This window comes from Emericellopsis atlantica, assembly GCF_019669845.1.
Source record: "Emericellopsis atlantica unplaced genomic scaffold F5Z01scaffold_2, whole genome shotgun sequence".
In the NCBI taxonomy this organism is placed as follows: Eukaryota; Fungi; Ascomycota; class Sordariomycetes; order Hypocreales; family Bionectriaceae; genus Emericellopsis; species Emericellopsis atlantica.
The window spans coordinates 109,690-126,229 of record NW_025764704.1 but is presented as its reverse complement, the minus strand read 5'-3'; the positions used below and the strand labels follow the sequence as shown (position 1 = coordinate 126,229).

Here is a 16,540-nt window from a genome sequence, read left to right as displayed (position 1 = left end):
CGAAAAGTTCTTCACTTCCGTGTGCCGCTTTTCGTTTAGCTCTGTTTGCACTCGGCGGCCTCTTGCCTAGGCTTGCCTGAGCCGTCCTGCCTCGTGTTAGCTGGTCTCTTTCGGTGCGTCACAAGGGAACTAACCTCCTCGTCAGTCTCCTCATCTTCGTCCGCGTCCTCGCTGAGGTCGTCGTCGTCGTCATCATCATCAACGTCGTCGAAACCATCATCGGAGCCAAGATCCTCATCGTCGATTTCTTCGTAGGCAAGAGCTGCGCCAGTGAACCAGTCGATGGCACGAGGAATCAGCTTCTCCTTGATGTCCTCGCCCAATTGATAGTCAAACTCAAGACGCTCCTCAATGTCCGATGCGACGTCGGCGTCCTCGTCCTCTTCATCTTCCTTGGGAGGCTTGGGAGGCGAGAAGAACAAGAAGAAGGATTCGCATGGCACCGTCCTCTTAACGATACGGGTCTGTTTTGTAGCTACATGGTTGTCAGTGACTGTCACGCGGCGATGCTCGAACCCCTTACTCTTGTTTCGCTGCTTCTTGGCCTCAACGCGGACGGTGAGGTCCTGAGACGGCTTCCAGTCGATGGTGTCTCCCTCGGCATGGTCATAGATGAAGTCGCCGCCGTAGCCCATCTCGCTCTGGTAGTAGTATGTCTTGGTGAGGGTCTTATTCGAGAAGAAGTCGTTGGGAGAGAATTCGAAGATGATGCGGAAGCCGGGCACGTCCAAGTACTCCATCCGAATATCGGTCAGGTGTTTGAGAGCAGCCTCGTCACGGTCGGTGATCATCTCAGCAAACGAGACCTGGTTCTTCATGGCTGACAACCAGAACTCTGGAATACCAGAGACATCCTCTGGCATGTCGCTCTTCTGCTCGGTCTTGACGGCGTCGGCTTCTGTCTTGTCCTCGTCTTCCGCGTCGTCGTTTTCGTCGTCCTCAGCAGCCGCCTTGACTTCCTCCTCCGTAGGCTCAGTAGAACCGTTGACAATCTCGGCACGACGGTTATACAGGGGCGTGAACTTGCCGAAGTACTTCTTCTCGAGCTCAAGTACCTCCTGCTGGAATTCGGCCTCGAGCTTGGAGTGCTCCTTCTGCAAGCCCTTGAGACCGTCGACTCGACGGCGAACAGTAGCGGGAAGAGACTCGACATAGCCCGAAGAGCGGCCAACAAGGGAACCCAGACGACCCTGGATCATCTGGACAAGCTGGGGGTTCTGGGCAAAGATGGAGGCCGCAGCGGCGCGCTCCATATCATCTATGAACGTTAGCTGGACCATGCAAATACGCTGATTCATTCATAGCTGCGCACCTTCACGGATGCTCGACACACCAGGCTGCTGAGCGTGCGACGAAATGGGCGCGTTGGTGGCAGGCGTGTTCTGGGGGGTCCTAAGGTGGGGTAAGATCAGTATCGTTCATCAGTACAAGGCGCCTCGAAGCTTACGGAGCAGTCGCCTCAGGGCGCTTTCCACGGATGGGCTCGGCCATGTTGATAGAGTTGATACTGAATAGGCAGTTGTAGGTGGAACAACAGCGGTCGGGAAGGGGGTGGTGGTGAGGTGTGGGAGAGTGAAGGAGAAAAAGTGAGGTATGGAGAGAGGCGGTAGGGCCCTTGACGACAGTCCCGCCGCCTGAGCCAGAACAGAGCAGAGCCACTGGCACCCAGCCAGCCAGCAGAAACCGCTTTTGCCGTTTTTGGTGGGGGGAACACCCCTCAGGTACCTAGACGAAAAAAATCAAACGGCCTGTCGGGGAAGCACGCAACAGCCTGGATCTGCTGTTTTGGTGCGCCCGGTTTTGGAGCTAACGCTTTGCAGGTTGGGTTTCTTGTTGAGAATCTAGAACGACCACAATGGTGGTGTCTATGATTCGACGCTCATTTCTTGCCGTATATTAATCAACAAACACCATGATTAAGTGACGAAGGTGCATTTTTTCTATTTACGCATTTCTATGTACGTTGCATATTAATAGATCAACTGAGCCACGACACATACATACATCTGACTTAGCCAAATGCCTTCCAAAGTCACATACGTCCCTTTGGGCGGTCAAGGGACTTGATGCACGCGGATTGAAGCATAATAATTCCCAACCACTTGGGGCTACCAATTGATTAACCACTGTCTCCTACGGAAAGCCAATGGGAGACATCGAACCTGCTATCTAGCACCGGAGCATACGTGAACAGCTAAATTCTACATATCACATTTTTTTTCTGCGACTTCATCTGTACGCGAGAGTCGAGTCTCCATCATTGTGATGGCGAGCGCAGCGGAATGTCGTCTGTAGGGTAGTCAAAGTCACTACCCACGCGCTCTAACAGTCGCGAAAAAAAGACCATTTACGTACGTCAGATCAGACACTATTAACGTTAAGTGTGCCGTCGACTTCCATTCCCTGGTACAAAATCTCCAATGCTGCCACCACACCTTGCCATACAGACTGTCACATCCTGAAAGCTTCCACTTCGCTTTACCACTGGCAGCATCTTTTTTCCATGTCAGCAACAGTGAATCGCCGGTGACATTCCCACCATGGAGGACGAGAGCGCCTCGAGACGACGTCGGAGTTCGTCTCGAGCCACGGCCAATGGAGGACCACCGCGCCTTTACCGTCTGAATTCCAACCAGAGCCAGTCCAGTATCTTCGAAGATGTTGAAATGGCCCAAGAGGAGCTCTTCTCAGGGCCCGTGGCTGAAAGTCTCCCCACAAGTGTTTCTCACTTCTCGCACCGTCGACATCGCGCCGACTCCACGACAAGTTTCGTATACTACGATGAAGAGGACGACCAAGAGCAGCAACAATACTCCCCAGTATTCGAAGCCGACTCGGAATACATGCGACGGAGTGTAAGCGACATTGGCGATATAGAGTTTGGCATAGAGGATGGAGGGGAGGATGACGAGGACATGGGCGAGGACGATTCTGCAGATCACGACTACGACGACAGCAGGCCTGATGCGTACATTATGCGACGCCACTCATCTACCGCGTCACGAACTTCGATACACGCGCCATTCCTTCGGAGGGACAGCACATACACAGAGCGCAGCGGGCGGTTGACAGGCCGGACGAGTCAAAAGCTGTACATGAAGAACGAAGACTTGACGATTGCCATCGCCGGTTTCAGTAATAGCGTGGTTGGATATGTGTTATATCTGGCCATTTGCATTCTGACAGGCGGGCTTGGTTTCCTGGCGTTGCGCTGGATGCCACGATGGTATGTGGCTGTTGTGGGAAGGCCTTGTGCGTTGGCTTCTTGCGACTGGGTTGTCATTGAAAATGAATGGCAGGAAATGTCCATTCTCGACGTTAAGATGCGGTCTTACGGTCGTCCTTTGTCCTCAGTCTTCGGACTTTCGGAGAAAATGTTCGCGGAGGATCTGGACGACGACAATGATCCCTTGATCGAAGACCTACGTATACTCGACTACCGTTATGTCCGCCTGTGCTATCACCCGCCGAAGGACAAGTTCGTCCTGTCCTATGGCTGGAAGGATCCTGACTGGACTGACGTGCGAGTCGTTCGGACGGGATTGGATACCGATGAGAAGAGCATTCGCGAAATTCTGTTCGGCAGCAACCTCATTGACATTGAGCAGAAGTCCACGAGTCAGCTGCTCGTTGACGAGGTCCTCCATCCCTTCTACATCTTCCAGATAGCATCACTCACGCTCTGGTCGTTGGACTCGTACTATTACTACGCAGCCTGCATTTTCGTCATCTCCGTCGGCAGCATCACCTCGACGCTGATCGAGACTCGTGCGACTATGAAACGCCTCCGCGAAATCTCGCGGTTTGAATGCGATGTTCGAGTACTCCGAAATGGGTTCTGGCGTTACATTTCCTCAGGCGACCTGGTACCAGGCGACATCTACGAAGTCAGCGACCCAAGCCTTACACAGTTCCCGACCGATGGGCTACTTCTGAGCGGCGACTGTATCGTCAATGAAAGTATGCTCACAGGCGAATCTGTCCCCGTCTCCAAAATACCTGCCAACGACGAGACGCTACGAGGCATGGACTTGGGGGCGTCGTCAGTCTCTGCCGAGACGGCGCGTCACTTCCTTTTCTGCGGCACCAAAATTGTGCGAACCCGTCGGCCGCAGGAAGACCAAGACGGCGATGCTGTCGCCTTGGCGCTTGTGGTTCGGACCGGCTTCAACACGACCAAAGGCGCTCTTGTGCGGTCAATGCTCTTTCCCAAACCCTCCGGGTTCAGCTTCTATCGGGACTCTTTCCGTTACATTAGTGTCATGGCTCTTATTGCGATACTCGGCTTTGTTGCCTCCTTCGTCAACTTTGTTCGACTTGGCGTCGAATGGCACGTTATCATTGTACGAGCCCTGGACCTCATCACCATCGTTGTGCCCCCTGCACTGCCGGCTACCTTGACTATCGGTACCAACTTCGCTCTGGCTCGCCTGAAGGGCAAGAACATTTTCTGTATCAGCCCCCAGCGGGTGAATGTGGGCGGAAAACTTGACATTATGTGCTTCGACAAGACAGGTACATTGACGGAGGAAGGCCTGGACGTACTTGGGGTGAGAGTGGTTTCCAAGATGACGAATCGCTTCAGCGAGGTTATTTCTGAGTCGCAGGTGCTGGTCCAGACTGAGGCTGACTCTGATCCCGACCATGCGCTGACAGCAGTGTTGCACACCATGGCTACCTGCCATTCGTTGCGCTCCGTCGACGGCGAACTTGTAGGCGACCCTCTGGACCAGAAGATGTTCGAATTCACCAACTGGACTTTTGAAGAGGGCAAGCAGAGTGCCGGGGATGCCGACGACGAGGAGCAAGGCGGATTGGCGCCGTCGATTGCCCGCCCACCGGATGGATCATTGCAGCTTGGCGTCGTCAAGTCTTTCGAATTTGTTTCTCAGCTGCGACGGGCCAGTGTGATCGTTCGTCACTTTGGCGCGAAGAGTGCAGATATCTACGTGAAAGGCGCCCCCGAGGCCATGCGTGAGATCTGTCGCTCAGATACCTTTCCCGCTGACTACGAAGAGCGACTCTCGTACTACACTCACAAGGGCTATCGTGTGATCGGCTGTGCCACACGCCATCTCCCAAAGCTGACCTGGGTCAAAGCACAGAAGATGACACGCCACGATGTCGAAAGCGAGCTAGACTTTGTTGGGTTCATCATCTTCGAGAACAAACTCAAGCCGACAACGAAAGAAGTGATTGATGAACTGTCGGAATCCAACATCGGGACAGTCATGATCACAGGTGACAATATCCTCACGGCAATCAGCGTTGCGCGTGAGTGTGCGCTCATGAACCGACGTGCACATTGCTTCGTCCCTCGCTTTCTGGAGGGTGATTGCCGGGACCCCCAAGCTGAGCTTCAATGGGAGAGTATCGACAACAGCGCCTACACGTTGGATAGGAACACGTTGCTGGTAAGTTCTTTTGAGTGAATGTCAATGCGAGATGACACTAACAGAATTAGCCTCTCCCTCCATCACCATCTGCCGACTCGACCTTGCCCTTTGAGATCACTAATCTCCGCGACTTCTCACTTGCTGTTACCGGCGACGTGTTTCGGTGGATCGTCGACTATGCGCCTCCTGAGACCCTACAGCGTATGCTCATTCGCGGTAAGGTCTTTGCCCGCATGTCACCAGATGAGAAGCATGAGTTGGTGGAGAAATTGCAAAGCATCGACTATACCGTGGGTTTCTGCGGCGATGGTGCCAACGACTGCGGAGCTCTCAAGGCTGCAGATGTTGGGATCTCACTTTCTGAAGCAGAAGCGTCTGTGGCGGCGCCTTTCACCTCGAGGGTCTTCGATATTCGTTGTGTGTTGGAGGTCATCCGCGAAGGCCGTGCAGCGCTGGTCACGAGTTTCAGCTGCTTCAAGTACATGAGTCTCTACTCTGCGATTCAGTTCACCTCCGTCAGCTTCCTCTATGCCAAGGCATCAAATCTCGGCGATTTCCAGTTCCTATTCATCGATCTCGTCCTGATCCTTCCGCTGGCCATCTTCATGGGCTGGTCTGGGCCTGCGCAGAAGCTTCACCGCAAGCGGCCGACAGCGGACTTGGTGTCGCGCAAAGTTCTGACACCATTGCTTGGGTTGATGGCTATTTGTGTTGCCATCCAAGCCGTGGCTTACGTCGCCGTCCGGGAGCAGCCTTGGTACAAGCCCCCGAAGCTGAAGCATGAGGGCAGCAACATCAAAAACTCGGAAAACACCGCACTGTTCCTCATGTCGTGCTTCGAGTACACTTTCGCGGCGGTGATACTCAATGCTGGCCCGCCTTTCCGCGCCCGCACCGCAAAGAATTGGCCATTCACTCTGACGGTGCTGCTCGCCTTGGCGGTTGTATTGTACATGGTTCTGGGACCGGCGCATTGGTTGAAGAAGCTGATGCAGCTCAGCTACATGAGCTTCAGCTTTGAATTGCTCCTCATTGGGATGGGGGTCCTGTTCTTGGGACTAGGGTGGACTTTTGAGACAATGGTCGCCGGAAAACTGGCTCGAGCCATTGGGAGATGGAATCTGAAGCTGTCTGGGGCTGTGAAGCAGCGGAAGAAGTACAAGACCATTGAGAATAGTATGCGGATTTAGAGGCATCTTTTGGGGTCGGGGCAAATATCTACAATCTTCAGGCGAGTTAAGTGTAAGCATGGTGCGAACAAATTTCCATATATTGCTCTTCAGTGACTGTCAACACGTACAGCACGGTGCACTATAGCCGTCTTCCGGAAATGGTGACTGCCTCCACGTATCTGCGTAGAATTATCGCATCGCCTTTCCAGCGCCCGGCCTCCTGCGCGCATATACCAATGCCCAGCTCTGCACCCATTCAGTGATCCCAAGGGTGCTTCCAGCCCATCAACACGGGACCTGCATGTGTTAGCATCGAGTTCTGTCGTTTGTTCGTTCAGTCGCGGTTTGAGAGAGCCTACCGTCCTTCTTTGCCCGGTACATCAACTATGCCAAGTTAGCGTCGAGTCGGAAAATAATCCGGAGAGCCAGCTCCAAACGCTGCATCAGTAAGGCTTACCCAGAACCACATTCCCGCGCCGAGCGCAGTGGCAGTATACCGGTAAATGCCAGGAACATGAGGAACAGGGGGTTTAGGAGGACCAGTCGGTCGGGGGTGGTGCGTCGGGCCAGCCATGTCGTCGCTCAGTCGATATTCTGCTGCATAGTTTGCGTCAGTGTGCTGCAAATTTCTCTCGGGTAGTTCTCTTGAGCTTACGCGACGTTGTGGATGTTCAATTGCTCAATGCTGAGGATAGAGATTCGTCGCCGTCGTCGTTGTAGGAAACCATCGACTGATGTGATTATGTAACGCAAATGAGTGGGTCGGTCCAAGTTGTTGCGCCCCGTCATCGGTCATCCTGACGCCCGCCGGCGAACCGCGACTCCTTGACACGGACTCGGCGTGGGGGGTGGGGCTATTGTGCGTGTAAGGTGTCTTCATCTAGCATTGAACATACATCAGCGCTTCTGTAGAATTTCTTGCCCGTCCTTCCTCACTGATCCAAAGGTCGCCGGATACAGCATTCATTGGAGCTTGGGTAGGTTGCTGGTGCAAGCTCTCTGCCGCCATGGCTGCAAACACGACGCTCAAGCGTATAAGTACGCCCTCCTCCACCACGTCCGCCGACGACCGAAACTAGACAGACAGTCACTAATAGTTACACAGCCAAAGAAGCAGCCGAGCTGCAAAAATCGCCATCACCCGACTTTGTCGCTTCTCCCATCGCTTCCGACCTATTCGAGTGGCACTTTACACTTCGCGGCCCACCATCGAGTCCCTACGCCTCGGGACAGTATCACGGTCGCATCTCGCTCCCACCTACATATCCGTACCGCCCACCTTCCTTTCGCTTCTTGACCCCGAGCGGTCGCTTTGAGACCAACAGAGAGATATGCTTGAGTATATCAGGTCATCATGAGGAGACATGGCAGCCGGCATGGGGAATCCGCACCGCTCTCGTGGCCTTGAGGAGCTTCATGGAGACGGACGTCAAGGGCCAACTCGGTGGCATGGAATGCTCCGAGGAAAGGCGCAAGAACATGGCCGAGGAGAGCTGTCATTGGAGGTGCGGCGTGTGTGGCATGTCCAACGCAGAGATCATGGCCGACGCCACGGAGCGTTGCAAAGACGCGCCGCAGGCTAAGCAGGATGTTGTCCCAGACGAGCTGAAGATGGGTTTCAGAGATGAATTGGAGAAGCCCAAGCAACAAAAACAGCAGCAGCAGCAAGAGGAAGAGGAGAGGGAGATAGCTGAAATGGCGGAAGGATTCGTCCAGACGGCACCCCCAGTGGATCGCTCGCAAGCGGAGGCGCAGGCGCAACCATCAACCAGGAACTATGAGTCCAGACCGATTCAAGCAGCATCGCAGCCAATATCCGCACAGCCTACACCAACACAAACAGTGCCTGTTCCCGAGCAGCCGACGGCCCAGATGGCAGGCTGGAGGAATGACAATGGCGTACCCGTGTGGCTGGATCGTCTCATCGTTGCACTCGTTGTCTTTCTGGTCGCGCTGCTCATGAGGATCATGTACGTGGGCGTGTAGGACACGCTCTCAAGGCGTTGGCTGGAATAAATGAAGCCTGTGGGTTTGCTTGCGAAGTCATGCCTTGTTACGCGAGCATCTGCGCGTAGCACTTGCATATCCCGTCAAAGTATTTCGGTTGTTCACATTCGAGGGAAACCTTGCATCGATCGACGGCGTGTCGTCTCGCAAGCGTGTTGCTCTGGAGGGAAACCGTTACTAAGCTTGGCGATGGTTGATTTAGAATGGGCAACGGGAACAGCGTTGGTATTGGAACTTTTGCATTTTCTTTGAGCGGAATATTACTATTTTGGATCACCACTGGCGCGATCATCTCTGCGACATTGGTACTGCCAACCACCACCACTCCGCCAATCTCAGCTCTCCTTCTCCATTTTCTAGGAGGCCTTTCTCAACACACCAATCCAAGATCAAATCTGCCTCAAAAGGTTCCAGAACAGGTTTCGTAGCTTTGACCAGCAGGTCTTCCGACATTTCACCTCGCGTAGAAAACAGGAAGAGCACAGAGGCAAGTACCTCCCACCATCTGTGGAGCTGGGGCCGATTCCAAAAGTCAATCCACTGAGGTATTGCTTTCGCTGGTCCAACCCGCGGCGGCTCCTCGTTCCTAACGTGGCGCAGAAGAGAGATATCCTGGTTGTAAAGATAATCCTCCGTGGCTTCAACCGCGATCCCAAAGTGGAGGTTGGTCTTGGGCATCTTGCGCGATTCGTAGTTTCCGGGAATAAAACCAAATGGTATGTAAGGCACATCCGTGGACCGCACACGTATTCTTCCATTGGCTGACAGGTTCATGACCGCCATCATGGCACCGTCTGAAAGCGTATAGGAGATTGGAAAGCTCTCTCCTTTCCGAGTCGCCGCGTCCAACGATTCTTTGAATACTTGGGCTTCCTTGTACTTTCGCATTTGTGATAGGCGGGCGAGGCTGGTGGTGTAAGGCTCTGACAATCTGTACTCGACACCACCAGGAATGGTACTCTTTTTGGTCTTTTTGAGAACTTTCGTTTCAGAGAGTTGATCGATCGCCGTGTTCAGCAGATGAGAAACTTCAGACTGGTTGCCCCCTCCGAGCTCGAGAAGTTTCTTGCGCATGGCCGCAGCAGCTTGAGTACCGGAAGCAGGTGTGATACACAGAGAACGCATCCATGATCGCGCTGGCTGATATCTGTCTACGCAACGAGACCTTGAGTGGCCACTGATGGCGGCTGCTTCAGAAGAAAGAAACTCCAGTCGGGCGAGGGTGGACGTCGCGACATGATAGTACTTTTCCTTCCAGTCATCACTGTCCTTCTCGGCATCTTTCAGGACGAAACTGTTATCGAGGTTCTCCATGGTCGGGGGCAAATGCTGATCTTTTTGTGCCGGAATCTCCATCGTCCATCTCACCAGGCCTTGCCAGTCGTAATCTGCAGCATGTTCATAGTCGATGAGAGGCAGCTCATCACGCTCACAAGCTGCGATGTATCGGTCTTGGAAGTCATGCATGAACTCGGCGATGAAGGGCCCCCGCGCTTTCTGCGTAGCTAGCCAGAACCTCCTGAGGCGAGCAAGTTCAATGTCTGGGAAAAGGTCGACCAAGATGCCCCAGTCAATGAATCTGTCGACGCCACCCAGCAGGGCACGCACGGCGACAAAGGCCGCAAGCACTTCCTTTGGATTAGGAATCGGTTCATCATGCTGAACCGTTTCTCCGCCTTCCACAGCCTGGGGCTTGACGCGGCTGGGCAGCGCAGTGAGCTGCCGCATTTTGAGGGGAACGAACTTGGCGCGCTCTGGCCGGGGACTTGCGACTTGGTGAGGAACCCCTTTTCCGCGGTCGCTCCGAACAGCACGGAGCGCTCCCTTCTTCCGACGTGTTTCCTCGGCACTGACAAAGGGAGATGCCAAGCCTTTGATAAAAGCGATACCATCGTCGTTGCCATCCGACGAGTCGCTGTCTGGAGCGTCATCTTGTATCTTTTGACCATCGGCCAACGTTAATTGTTCAGCATATTCCAGCCGCGAGGGATCAAAGTTCGAGTCCAATGGTCCGCTGTCTCCAATGACATCGACAAAGATGTTGTGCGGCCCAGCTTCGCCAGGCGCGGCCTTGATAGCCCGATAATAGTTGCTCTGCTCTGCCTCGTAGATGGCATGAATACGATCCATGGCTCTCGACCACTTCTTGTCTCGCTCTTCATATCGATGAAATCCCTTTGGTGCTTTAGCGCCGGTCCGCATATCAATACTGCAGGCAAATTCCTCCCATTTGAACCACGTTGCGGACGGCATCCAGCCGTCAAGGGTGAAACTAGCGTGGCTTGTTTCGAAGAACTTCAACCCGAGGAATTCCCAAGCACCTTCCCCGTTGCCCTCCAAGATCAGTGATGGCACGACCGGGTTGGTGGTGCAAGTGTCACCAGCAAACAACCTTTTTCGATGCCACTCAATCCGTTTGGTTGCATTCGCGTCCACGAGCCGACTCTCCTTGGGGCGGTGATCGGGGGCTTCATCTTCAAGATACGTGTTGGGGTCGAGGAATGTCACAACGCTAGATGATCCAGCTTCTGGGTCCTCAGTTGACCAAGGCTTGCTGTTGGGGTGGTCTACCCATCCCAGTTTACCTGCAGGGACCTTGCGTTGAGCGCCTACCGACCATCGCGGGCGATTTGTTTTCTTTGCGTCAGCCTGCTCGTGTTCTTTCAGGCGCTTGGCTGCTAGCTGCTTTGCATATACAGGCGCCTCTAATCTTGAAACCAAAGTAGGCAGTGGCCTCCTCGAAGGAATTGCATAACCATTGATCTTCAGAACTGTGACCTCGGCGTTTCGAATGCTGTCCGGCACATAGGGATCCGGATATCGGTCCTTCATCAGTTCCACTAGGCTCACGACTTTAGGGGATAGGGGGTCCTCGCCAGTTGAAGTCAGTGTCTGCACCTTTGCGATTTTGCCGTCATCTCTGCGAAAAACATGCCAGTGTTCCGCAACCTCCATATTTCGGATCATAGCTACCACCGAGCCCCAGAAAGATCGGTTGGTAAGGCATTGGACGCGAGGAACCTCGTGCCGGTACTCTCGATCCCACAAAACTCGCAGGGCTCGCCACAAAGCCTCCCCTCCCGGGAAGACGCCATCATGGTCGCGTAAGAGAATCTTGACCAAGTGAGAGGTTCGCTCATTGCGCTCCTTCTGGTTGAGGAGCCTCCCCTCTAGCCGATTGAGCTTGCCATGATGGCCGGAGAAATACCGCTTCTGCACCTCCTGACCTGCCACCGTGCCCTCTTCGCTCGGATACCCGACGGTGGGTGGCTGATGGGGTACATTGTGCCACGGGGAGCTGGAGCGCTCGCGGCCTGTTTCCGTAATGTTCATTGCCGAAAGGCCGGGGCCAAGCGCAAGGTCAGCGACGGTCCGCGTACGCAGTCGGTCAGGAGGGAGCAAGAGGCCCTGCGTAGGCAGTATGGGATTCCTTGCCGCGCCATCTGGCACCGTCCGTTCCAGTTTGACGACCTGAAATCTCTTTGTTATGGAAACCTTCCGTGAGGAATCGTCCTCAACTGACGCAGCGCTGGACGACCGTCTACAAGGGGGGCTGGCGTAGCGAGGTACTCTTTTTCTTCGCTTTGCGATGCCGTCCAATGTGTCAGAGTTGGCAGCTGCATCGATATGCGCCTCATCTGGCTGCGCGGGCGCTGTTGCGAGCTGCCTCTGGACTTTTGCTGCCTTCGTCTTCTGTGCCTCCATCTTCCGCTCGATCAATCGAGCTGCCTCAGCAGCCGGATCCCAATTGACGTTACAAGGGACCCTGGCCTTTTCGAGGTGGTACTTGAGACCGATATCATTCTTCCACGCACCCCCACACTTTTCACATTTCCAAGGCTTCATGTCGCTCGAGCCTGTGGCGCGGCCGCCACCACCTCGTCCACGCCCCCTGGCACCACGTCCGCGCCCGCGCACGCCTGTCACTCGCGGCGGTTTCTCGCTGGCAGGGCGTCCCCGCGGAGAGACTGTCGCCGCTAAATCTTGGTCGACAGCGCCCAGACTGTTTGACTCACTTGTTGCCATACCAGACCGGCTCCCCGCTGGTGTTTCAAGCGTTTCACCAGCGCTGTGTGGGTTCAGTGCCTGCTGCTGTATACTGGCCGATTCCCCAGGGATAAGTCTGACTGGGCCGGCATCAGCTTCTGCCTGTGGACAGACCGTTGAGCGCGAGGCTGTAGCGAGGGCGATCCTTTCAAGGACTTGCGGTCTGACTTTCAGCGTCACAATCAGTGGAGATGCCTTTTCAGCCTGTGTTTCCACCTTGCTGATTGCAATTGACGGTCGCCTTGCATCATCCTGGTGGGCTTTTCCGACTGGACTCAGTCTGTTAACTTCAATATAGTCTCTGTTTTCGTCATCTCCCCTAGCCACCGTACCAGCGGCAAGCATCCTCTCGAGCTTAGGCTTGCCCCGGTTCTTTCCTCGGACAATCGTGCTCCGACCTAGCCTGCTCAGTGATGCAAGTTGGTCGACCTCGTGTTTCTTGGGCGCGAAAGGAGTGAATCCAAAGTTTTCGTCCGTCTGAGAGGTCGCGCACACGCGCTCGGGCACGACATATCGGAACGATGCAATCTTACCGGTCCTGACAAGCTCCTCTGTCACCTGGAAATGCTGCAAATATGAGGGCTGGGCCATAGCTCCAGCTGTGAGATGCGTAGTCGAAGAAATGTACCGATTGAAGCCAGGTCCCATACTGAACGTGCCAACGTCCGGATTGGCCACGCCTGTCCCATTACAGGCCTGGGCCATCCTGACCCAGAAGTTTCCAAATGGCTCGTCTACAGACCACGGGGGAAAGGAGTTTTGCAGAGTTGATCTGAGCTGGGGCCCTTCCGCGTCGTCATTCTCCGCAGTGTTCGCCGCACCGCTGGATTCAGGCCTACGACTGCCTGTTGCGAGATATACTCTGTAATCCGAGGACTCTACGTCCCTCACGAACTGTATGCAGTCTTTGTAAACTTGCTCGCCAACATCGTGCTGCGCGGCCACGTAGAGCAGGCAACCTCGCCCGTGGAGAAAGCGGCAGCATTGAGATACCATTTTCATATGCCAGGGCATGCCAATAACGTCGAGTTTCCTTCGCAAGTCCAGACCGCGAATGACACCCCAAGACTTCGTGATGGCCATGATTGTTCTGATCAGGGAGATGTAATCGGGGTTGTCGTTCTTCCAGCGGTCAGACCATGACACCGGCTCAAGGTCTTCGGCCAGGTTTTTCTGTGACAAGTCCAGGCCTACTTCAGCACGTTCAACTTCTTCGCCAATCGTCTTCTCGATGTTGCCCGGTGCGAAACGATGGAGCCACAGACGGCTGGTTTTTGTGCCTCGCAACAAGGCAGATCTTTTCGTGATATAGCCCTTCTGGTCTAGCACATCAGTTCGCTTGGGTACAGAGCGCTTGTCTTGATCCACGAGGCGTCCCAAATCGCCTTGTAGAATACCCTCGGTCATCGTGGAAGCAATACCCATGAGACAGGTCCACTCCAGTCGCGGAAGGCGTTTGTGATCAACCGCGTGTCCAGCAATACACTCCCACATCCTGTCTTCCGAGGCGAACACTCTAACATCGTCCGCATGCTGATCTCGCGAGTGCGCATCGGCCTGCTGTGTAGGCGAGAGGAGATGGCTGTGACTGTCCATGGAAACAACCTCGAAAGCAGCAGCGGAAGTATCCGCGGTGACATGGCCACTTGAATTCTGCGAAGGCGACCCTCTCACTGGCTGGGGACTGTTTTTTGCGCCCTTCGTCGCCGGTGCCTCAAAGCGGTAATCAATAGGCGTTTGCAAGCACAGTGCCCGCACTTCGGGCAGCGCAAGATGGTTATAGCTCCTCTCGGGGCCGACAGAGATATCTGGCCTCGCAACTAGCCAGCTCCAAATAGTTGTCACCGAGTGGACATCTGCCTCTTTACGGACTGTGCTGTCATGGTTTTCAGCGATGTCCGAGGGCGCCGCGAGTTTTGCCTCGATGGTCTCAACCACTTTCCGCACCGGGCAACCTGGGTAGAAAGTCAGATATCTTGTACCCCAAATACGATGTCAAGAATCATGGACGTTGAAGAATGTTAATCAGAGGCGCATCGCGCACAAGATCTTCGCAGATGAAGGATGCCGTTCAAGCAGCTCGCCAAGGAGCATCAAAACTTACCCTTTTCACCACTACAGCTGATCAGCAGTATGAGTCCCCCGATAAGACCTTCGAGATCCAAGGCCATGCTGCTTCATGATTTGGCGGGCTCATAGCCGGCCGCCAGGGGGACTTTCGGGAAAAAATGGCGACTAGATTTGCCAGCGGTAGGACTCGAACGCGTGTTGTCGCATATTGATGGGATGTTATGTGTGAGAGAACATGTCAGACTCTATGCAGGCGCGGAATCCTGAATGTGTGGTGGGGGCAGCTGCAGCAACCGTAACTGGAATAGTGCGATAGTCGTCAAGATTAGGTAATCCTCTCGGCCCGACTGCGTGTTCTCATTGTTAACGCTTCGCCATGCCATATACCAATGCTATGAGAGTGACTTGCTACCCTTCGACGTGGCCTGTTTCTTATCCCTCATTTGTCTGTACGCTTCCAGCACCGCGTCTCTTTCCGCTTGGAGCTCCTCGCGACGTCGCAGACTGCCAGCAGCCTTTGGGATGCCCTCAACATCAGCCATTGCCCCTTCTTTGACCTGCAATTGCCGCTCCTTTTTCTTATTCAGTTCGGGCGGTGCCAGTGCCACATCGTGTAGCCCAATTTTGGCCTCTGCCCGTTTCTTTTTCAGAGCTGCCCATGGATCTTCCTCCTTCTCTTTCGCGCGACCTTTCTTGCCCTTTCTTCTCGAGCCCTTGTGCTCCCCTGCCTCATCTAGGGTTTTCATAAAGGATGACGAAGTGATACCCTCGCCGTCATTCTCCAATTCCTTCTCCGCTTCCAATTCTAGTTCTTCCTCGTGCCGTTCCTTTGCCTTTCGTTCTTCGGCACGCCATTGATCATAAAGCCTGTGCATCTTCAACTCTTTCCTGGTCCGCCAGACCTTATTTCCCTGCTCATCTTTGCCGTCCTTGACGACGGTCTTCGTCTTCAGGCCAGAAACCGGAAGTGCAGCATCGACACGAGCAGAAAAGGACCGCAGATCTTCGCCTGGTCGAATGGCCAGCTTCTCGGGGTTTGTCTCGGACTTCGCGACCGGTGTCTTCTTTCCCTTTGGCTGGCCGTCGTCGAGACCACCAGGAAACTTCTTGCCTTGGGCTGCGGCCATGATTCGTCGGAAAGCTCTGGGTGCATCATTGTCCTCGAAGCGTGCTTGCTTTTTCGGTTTGGGTTGTGGCGGCGTTTTGCCCTTGACACCGACGGGGAGGGGACGAGCACGCTGGCTGGGTGGGAGATCGAAGCTGGTAGACTTGGTAAGCGTGGGATGAGCCCCGGCACCTGGTATTACTTACTCTGGGTCCTCTCCACGCTTCCTCTTGTGCTTGTGCGGCATACTGGCTGGTTTGTCGGTGATGTGATGTGGTTTGATGATTGAACTTGACTTGGGTTGTGCAGGCTAGAAAAGTCGGGGAATATGATATTGGCACCGACCGGTGACTTCCAAACGGCGCATGCAGCGCCACAACTTTTTTTTGTGGGTCTATGCACATCGCAACTCGGGCTTCAGTCGCCCACCCTGACCGGACTCGAGCCCAGGCGGATACAACCACATGACGAAACACAAGTAATCATGGTGATTTGCATTGCTCAAGTACGGCCAAGTACCAACTATCATACTGCCCTGCGCCTGGTTGTTTAACTGCTTAGAGCATTAATACTTCTGTGATTTATAGTAGTACTCTGGGCTAAGGACCACAAAAGTACGTACCGCGCGTGTATGATCACAAGAACGCAGGTCAAAGTCAGACCTTCCACGATTACATCTTCGGCCAATACACGATGCAGCTAGCAACCAGAACACGGGCTCCATTCATGCTCACCAGAGCTTC

General features: G+C 54.3%; 5 protein-coding genes across 5 annotated transcripts; 2 read left to right on the top strand and 3 right to left on the bottom strand.

The window, feature by feature from the left end:
• Positions 1–35: 35 nt before the first annotated feature.
• Positions 36–1,491, bottom strand: F5Z01DRAFT_670052 (nucleosome assembly protein; the record flags this gene model as incomplete). Its single annotated transcript, XM_046264506.1, has 5 exons — positions 36–86; positions 135–475; positions 524–1,258; positions 1,313–1,392; positions 1,448–1,491. The coding sequence occupies 5 exons, from the start codon at positions 1,489–1,491 to the stop codon at positions 36–38; spliced, it is 1,251 nt and encodes a 416-aa protein (XP_046122252.1).
• An 885-nt stretch (positions 1,492–2,376) lies between these two features.
• Positions 2,377–6,659, top strand: F5Z01DRAFT_700585 (uncharacterized protein). The gene is made up of 2 exons (XM_046266400.1): positions 2,377–5,414; positions 5,465–6,659. Exons 1-2 carry the CDS (start codon positions 2,541–2,543, stop codon positions 6,584–6,586), a joined length of 3,996 nt encoding a protein of 1,331 aa, XP_046122251.1. The 5' UTR covers positions 2,377–2,540; the 3' UTR covers positions 6,587–6,659.
• Positions 6,660–6,824: 165 nt separating this feature from the next.
• Positions 6,825–7,142, bottom strand: F5Z01DRAFT_670050 (uncharacterized protein; the record flags this gene model as incomplete). Its single annotated transcript, XM_046264505.1, has 3 exons — positions 6,825–6,865; positions 6,928–6,952; positions 7,026–7,142. The coding sequence occupies 3 exons, from the start codon at positions 7,140–7,142 to the stop codon at positions 6,825–6,827; spliced, it is 183 nt and encodes a 60-aa protein (XP_046122250.1).
• A 145-nt stretch (positions 7,143–7,287) lies between these two features.
• On the top strand, positions 7,288–8,759 carry F5Z01DRAFT_192507 (ubiquitin-conjugating enzyme/RWD-like protein). The gene is made up of 2 exons (XM_046258016.1): positions 7,288–7,606; positions 7,674–8,759. Exons 1-2 carry the CDS (start codon positions 7,576–7,578, stop codon positions 8,552–8,554), a joined length of 912 nt encoding a protein of 303 aa, XP_046122249.1. The 5' UTR covers positions 7,288–7,575; the 3' UTR covers positions 8,555–8,759.
• F5Z01DRAFT_689642 (uncharacterized protein) lies at positions 8,667–16,044 on the bottom strand (the record flags this gene model as incomplete). Its single annotated transcript, XM_046266085.1, has 5 exons — positions 8,667–12,891; positions 12,955–14,577; positions 14,727–14,737; positions 15,146–15,952; positions 16,004–16,044. 5 exons carry the CDS (start codon positions 16,042–16,044, stop codon positions 8,864–8,866), a joined length of 6,510 nt encoding a protein of 2,169 aa, XP_046122248.1. The 3' UTR covers positions 8,667–8,863.
• Positions 16,045–16,540: the final 496 nt, after the last annotated feature.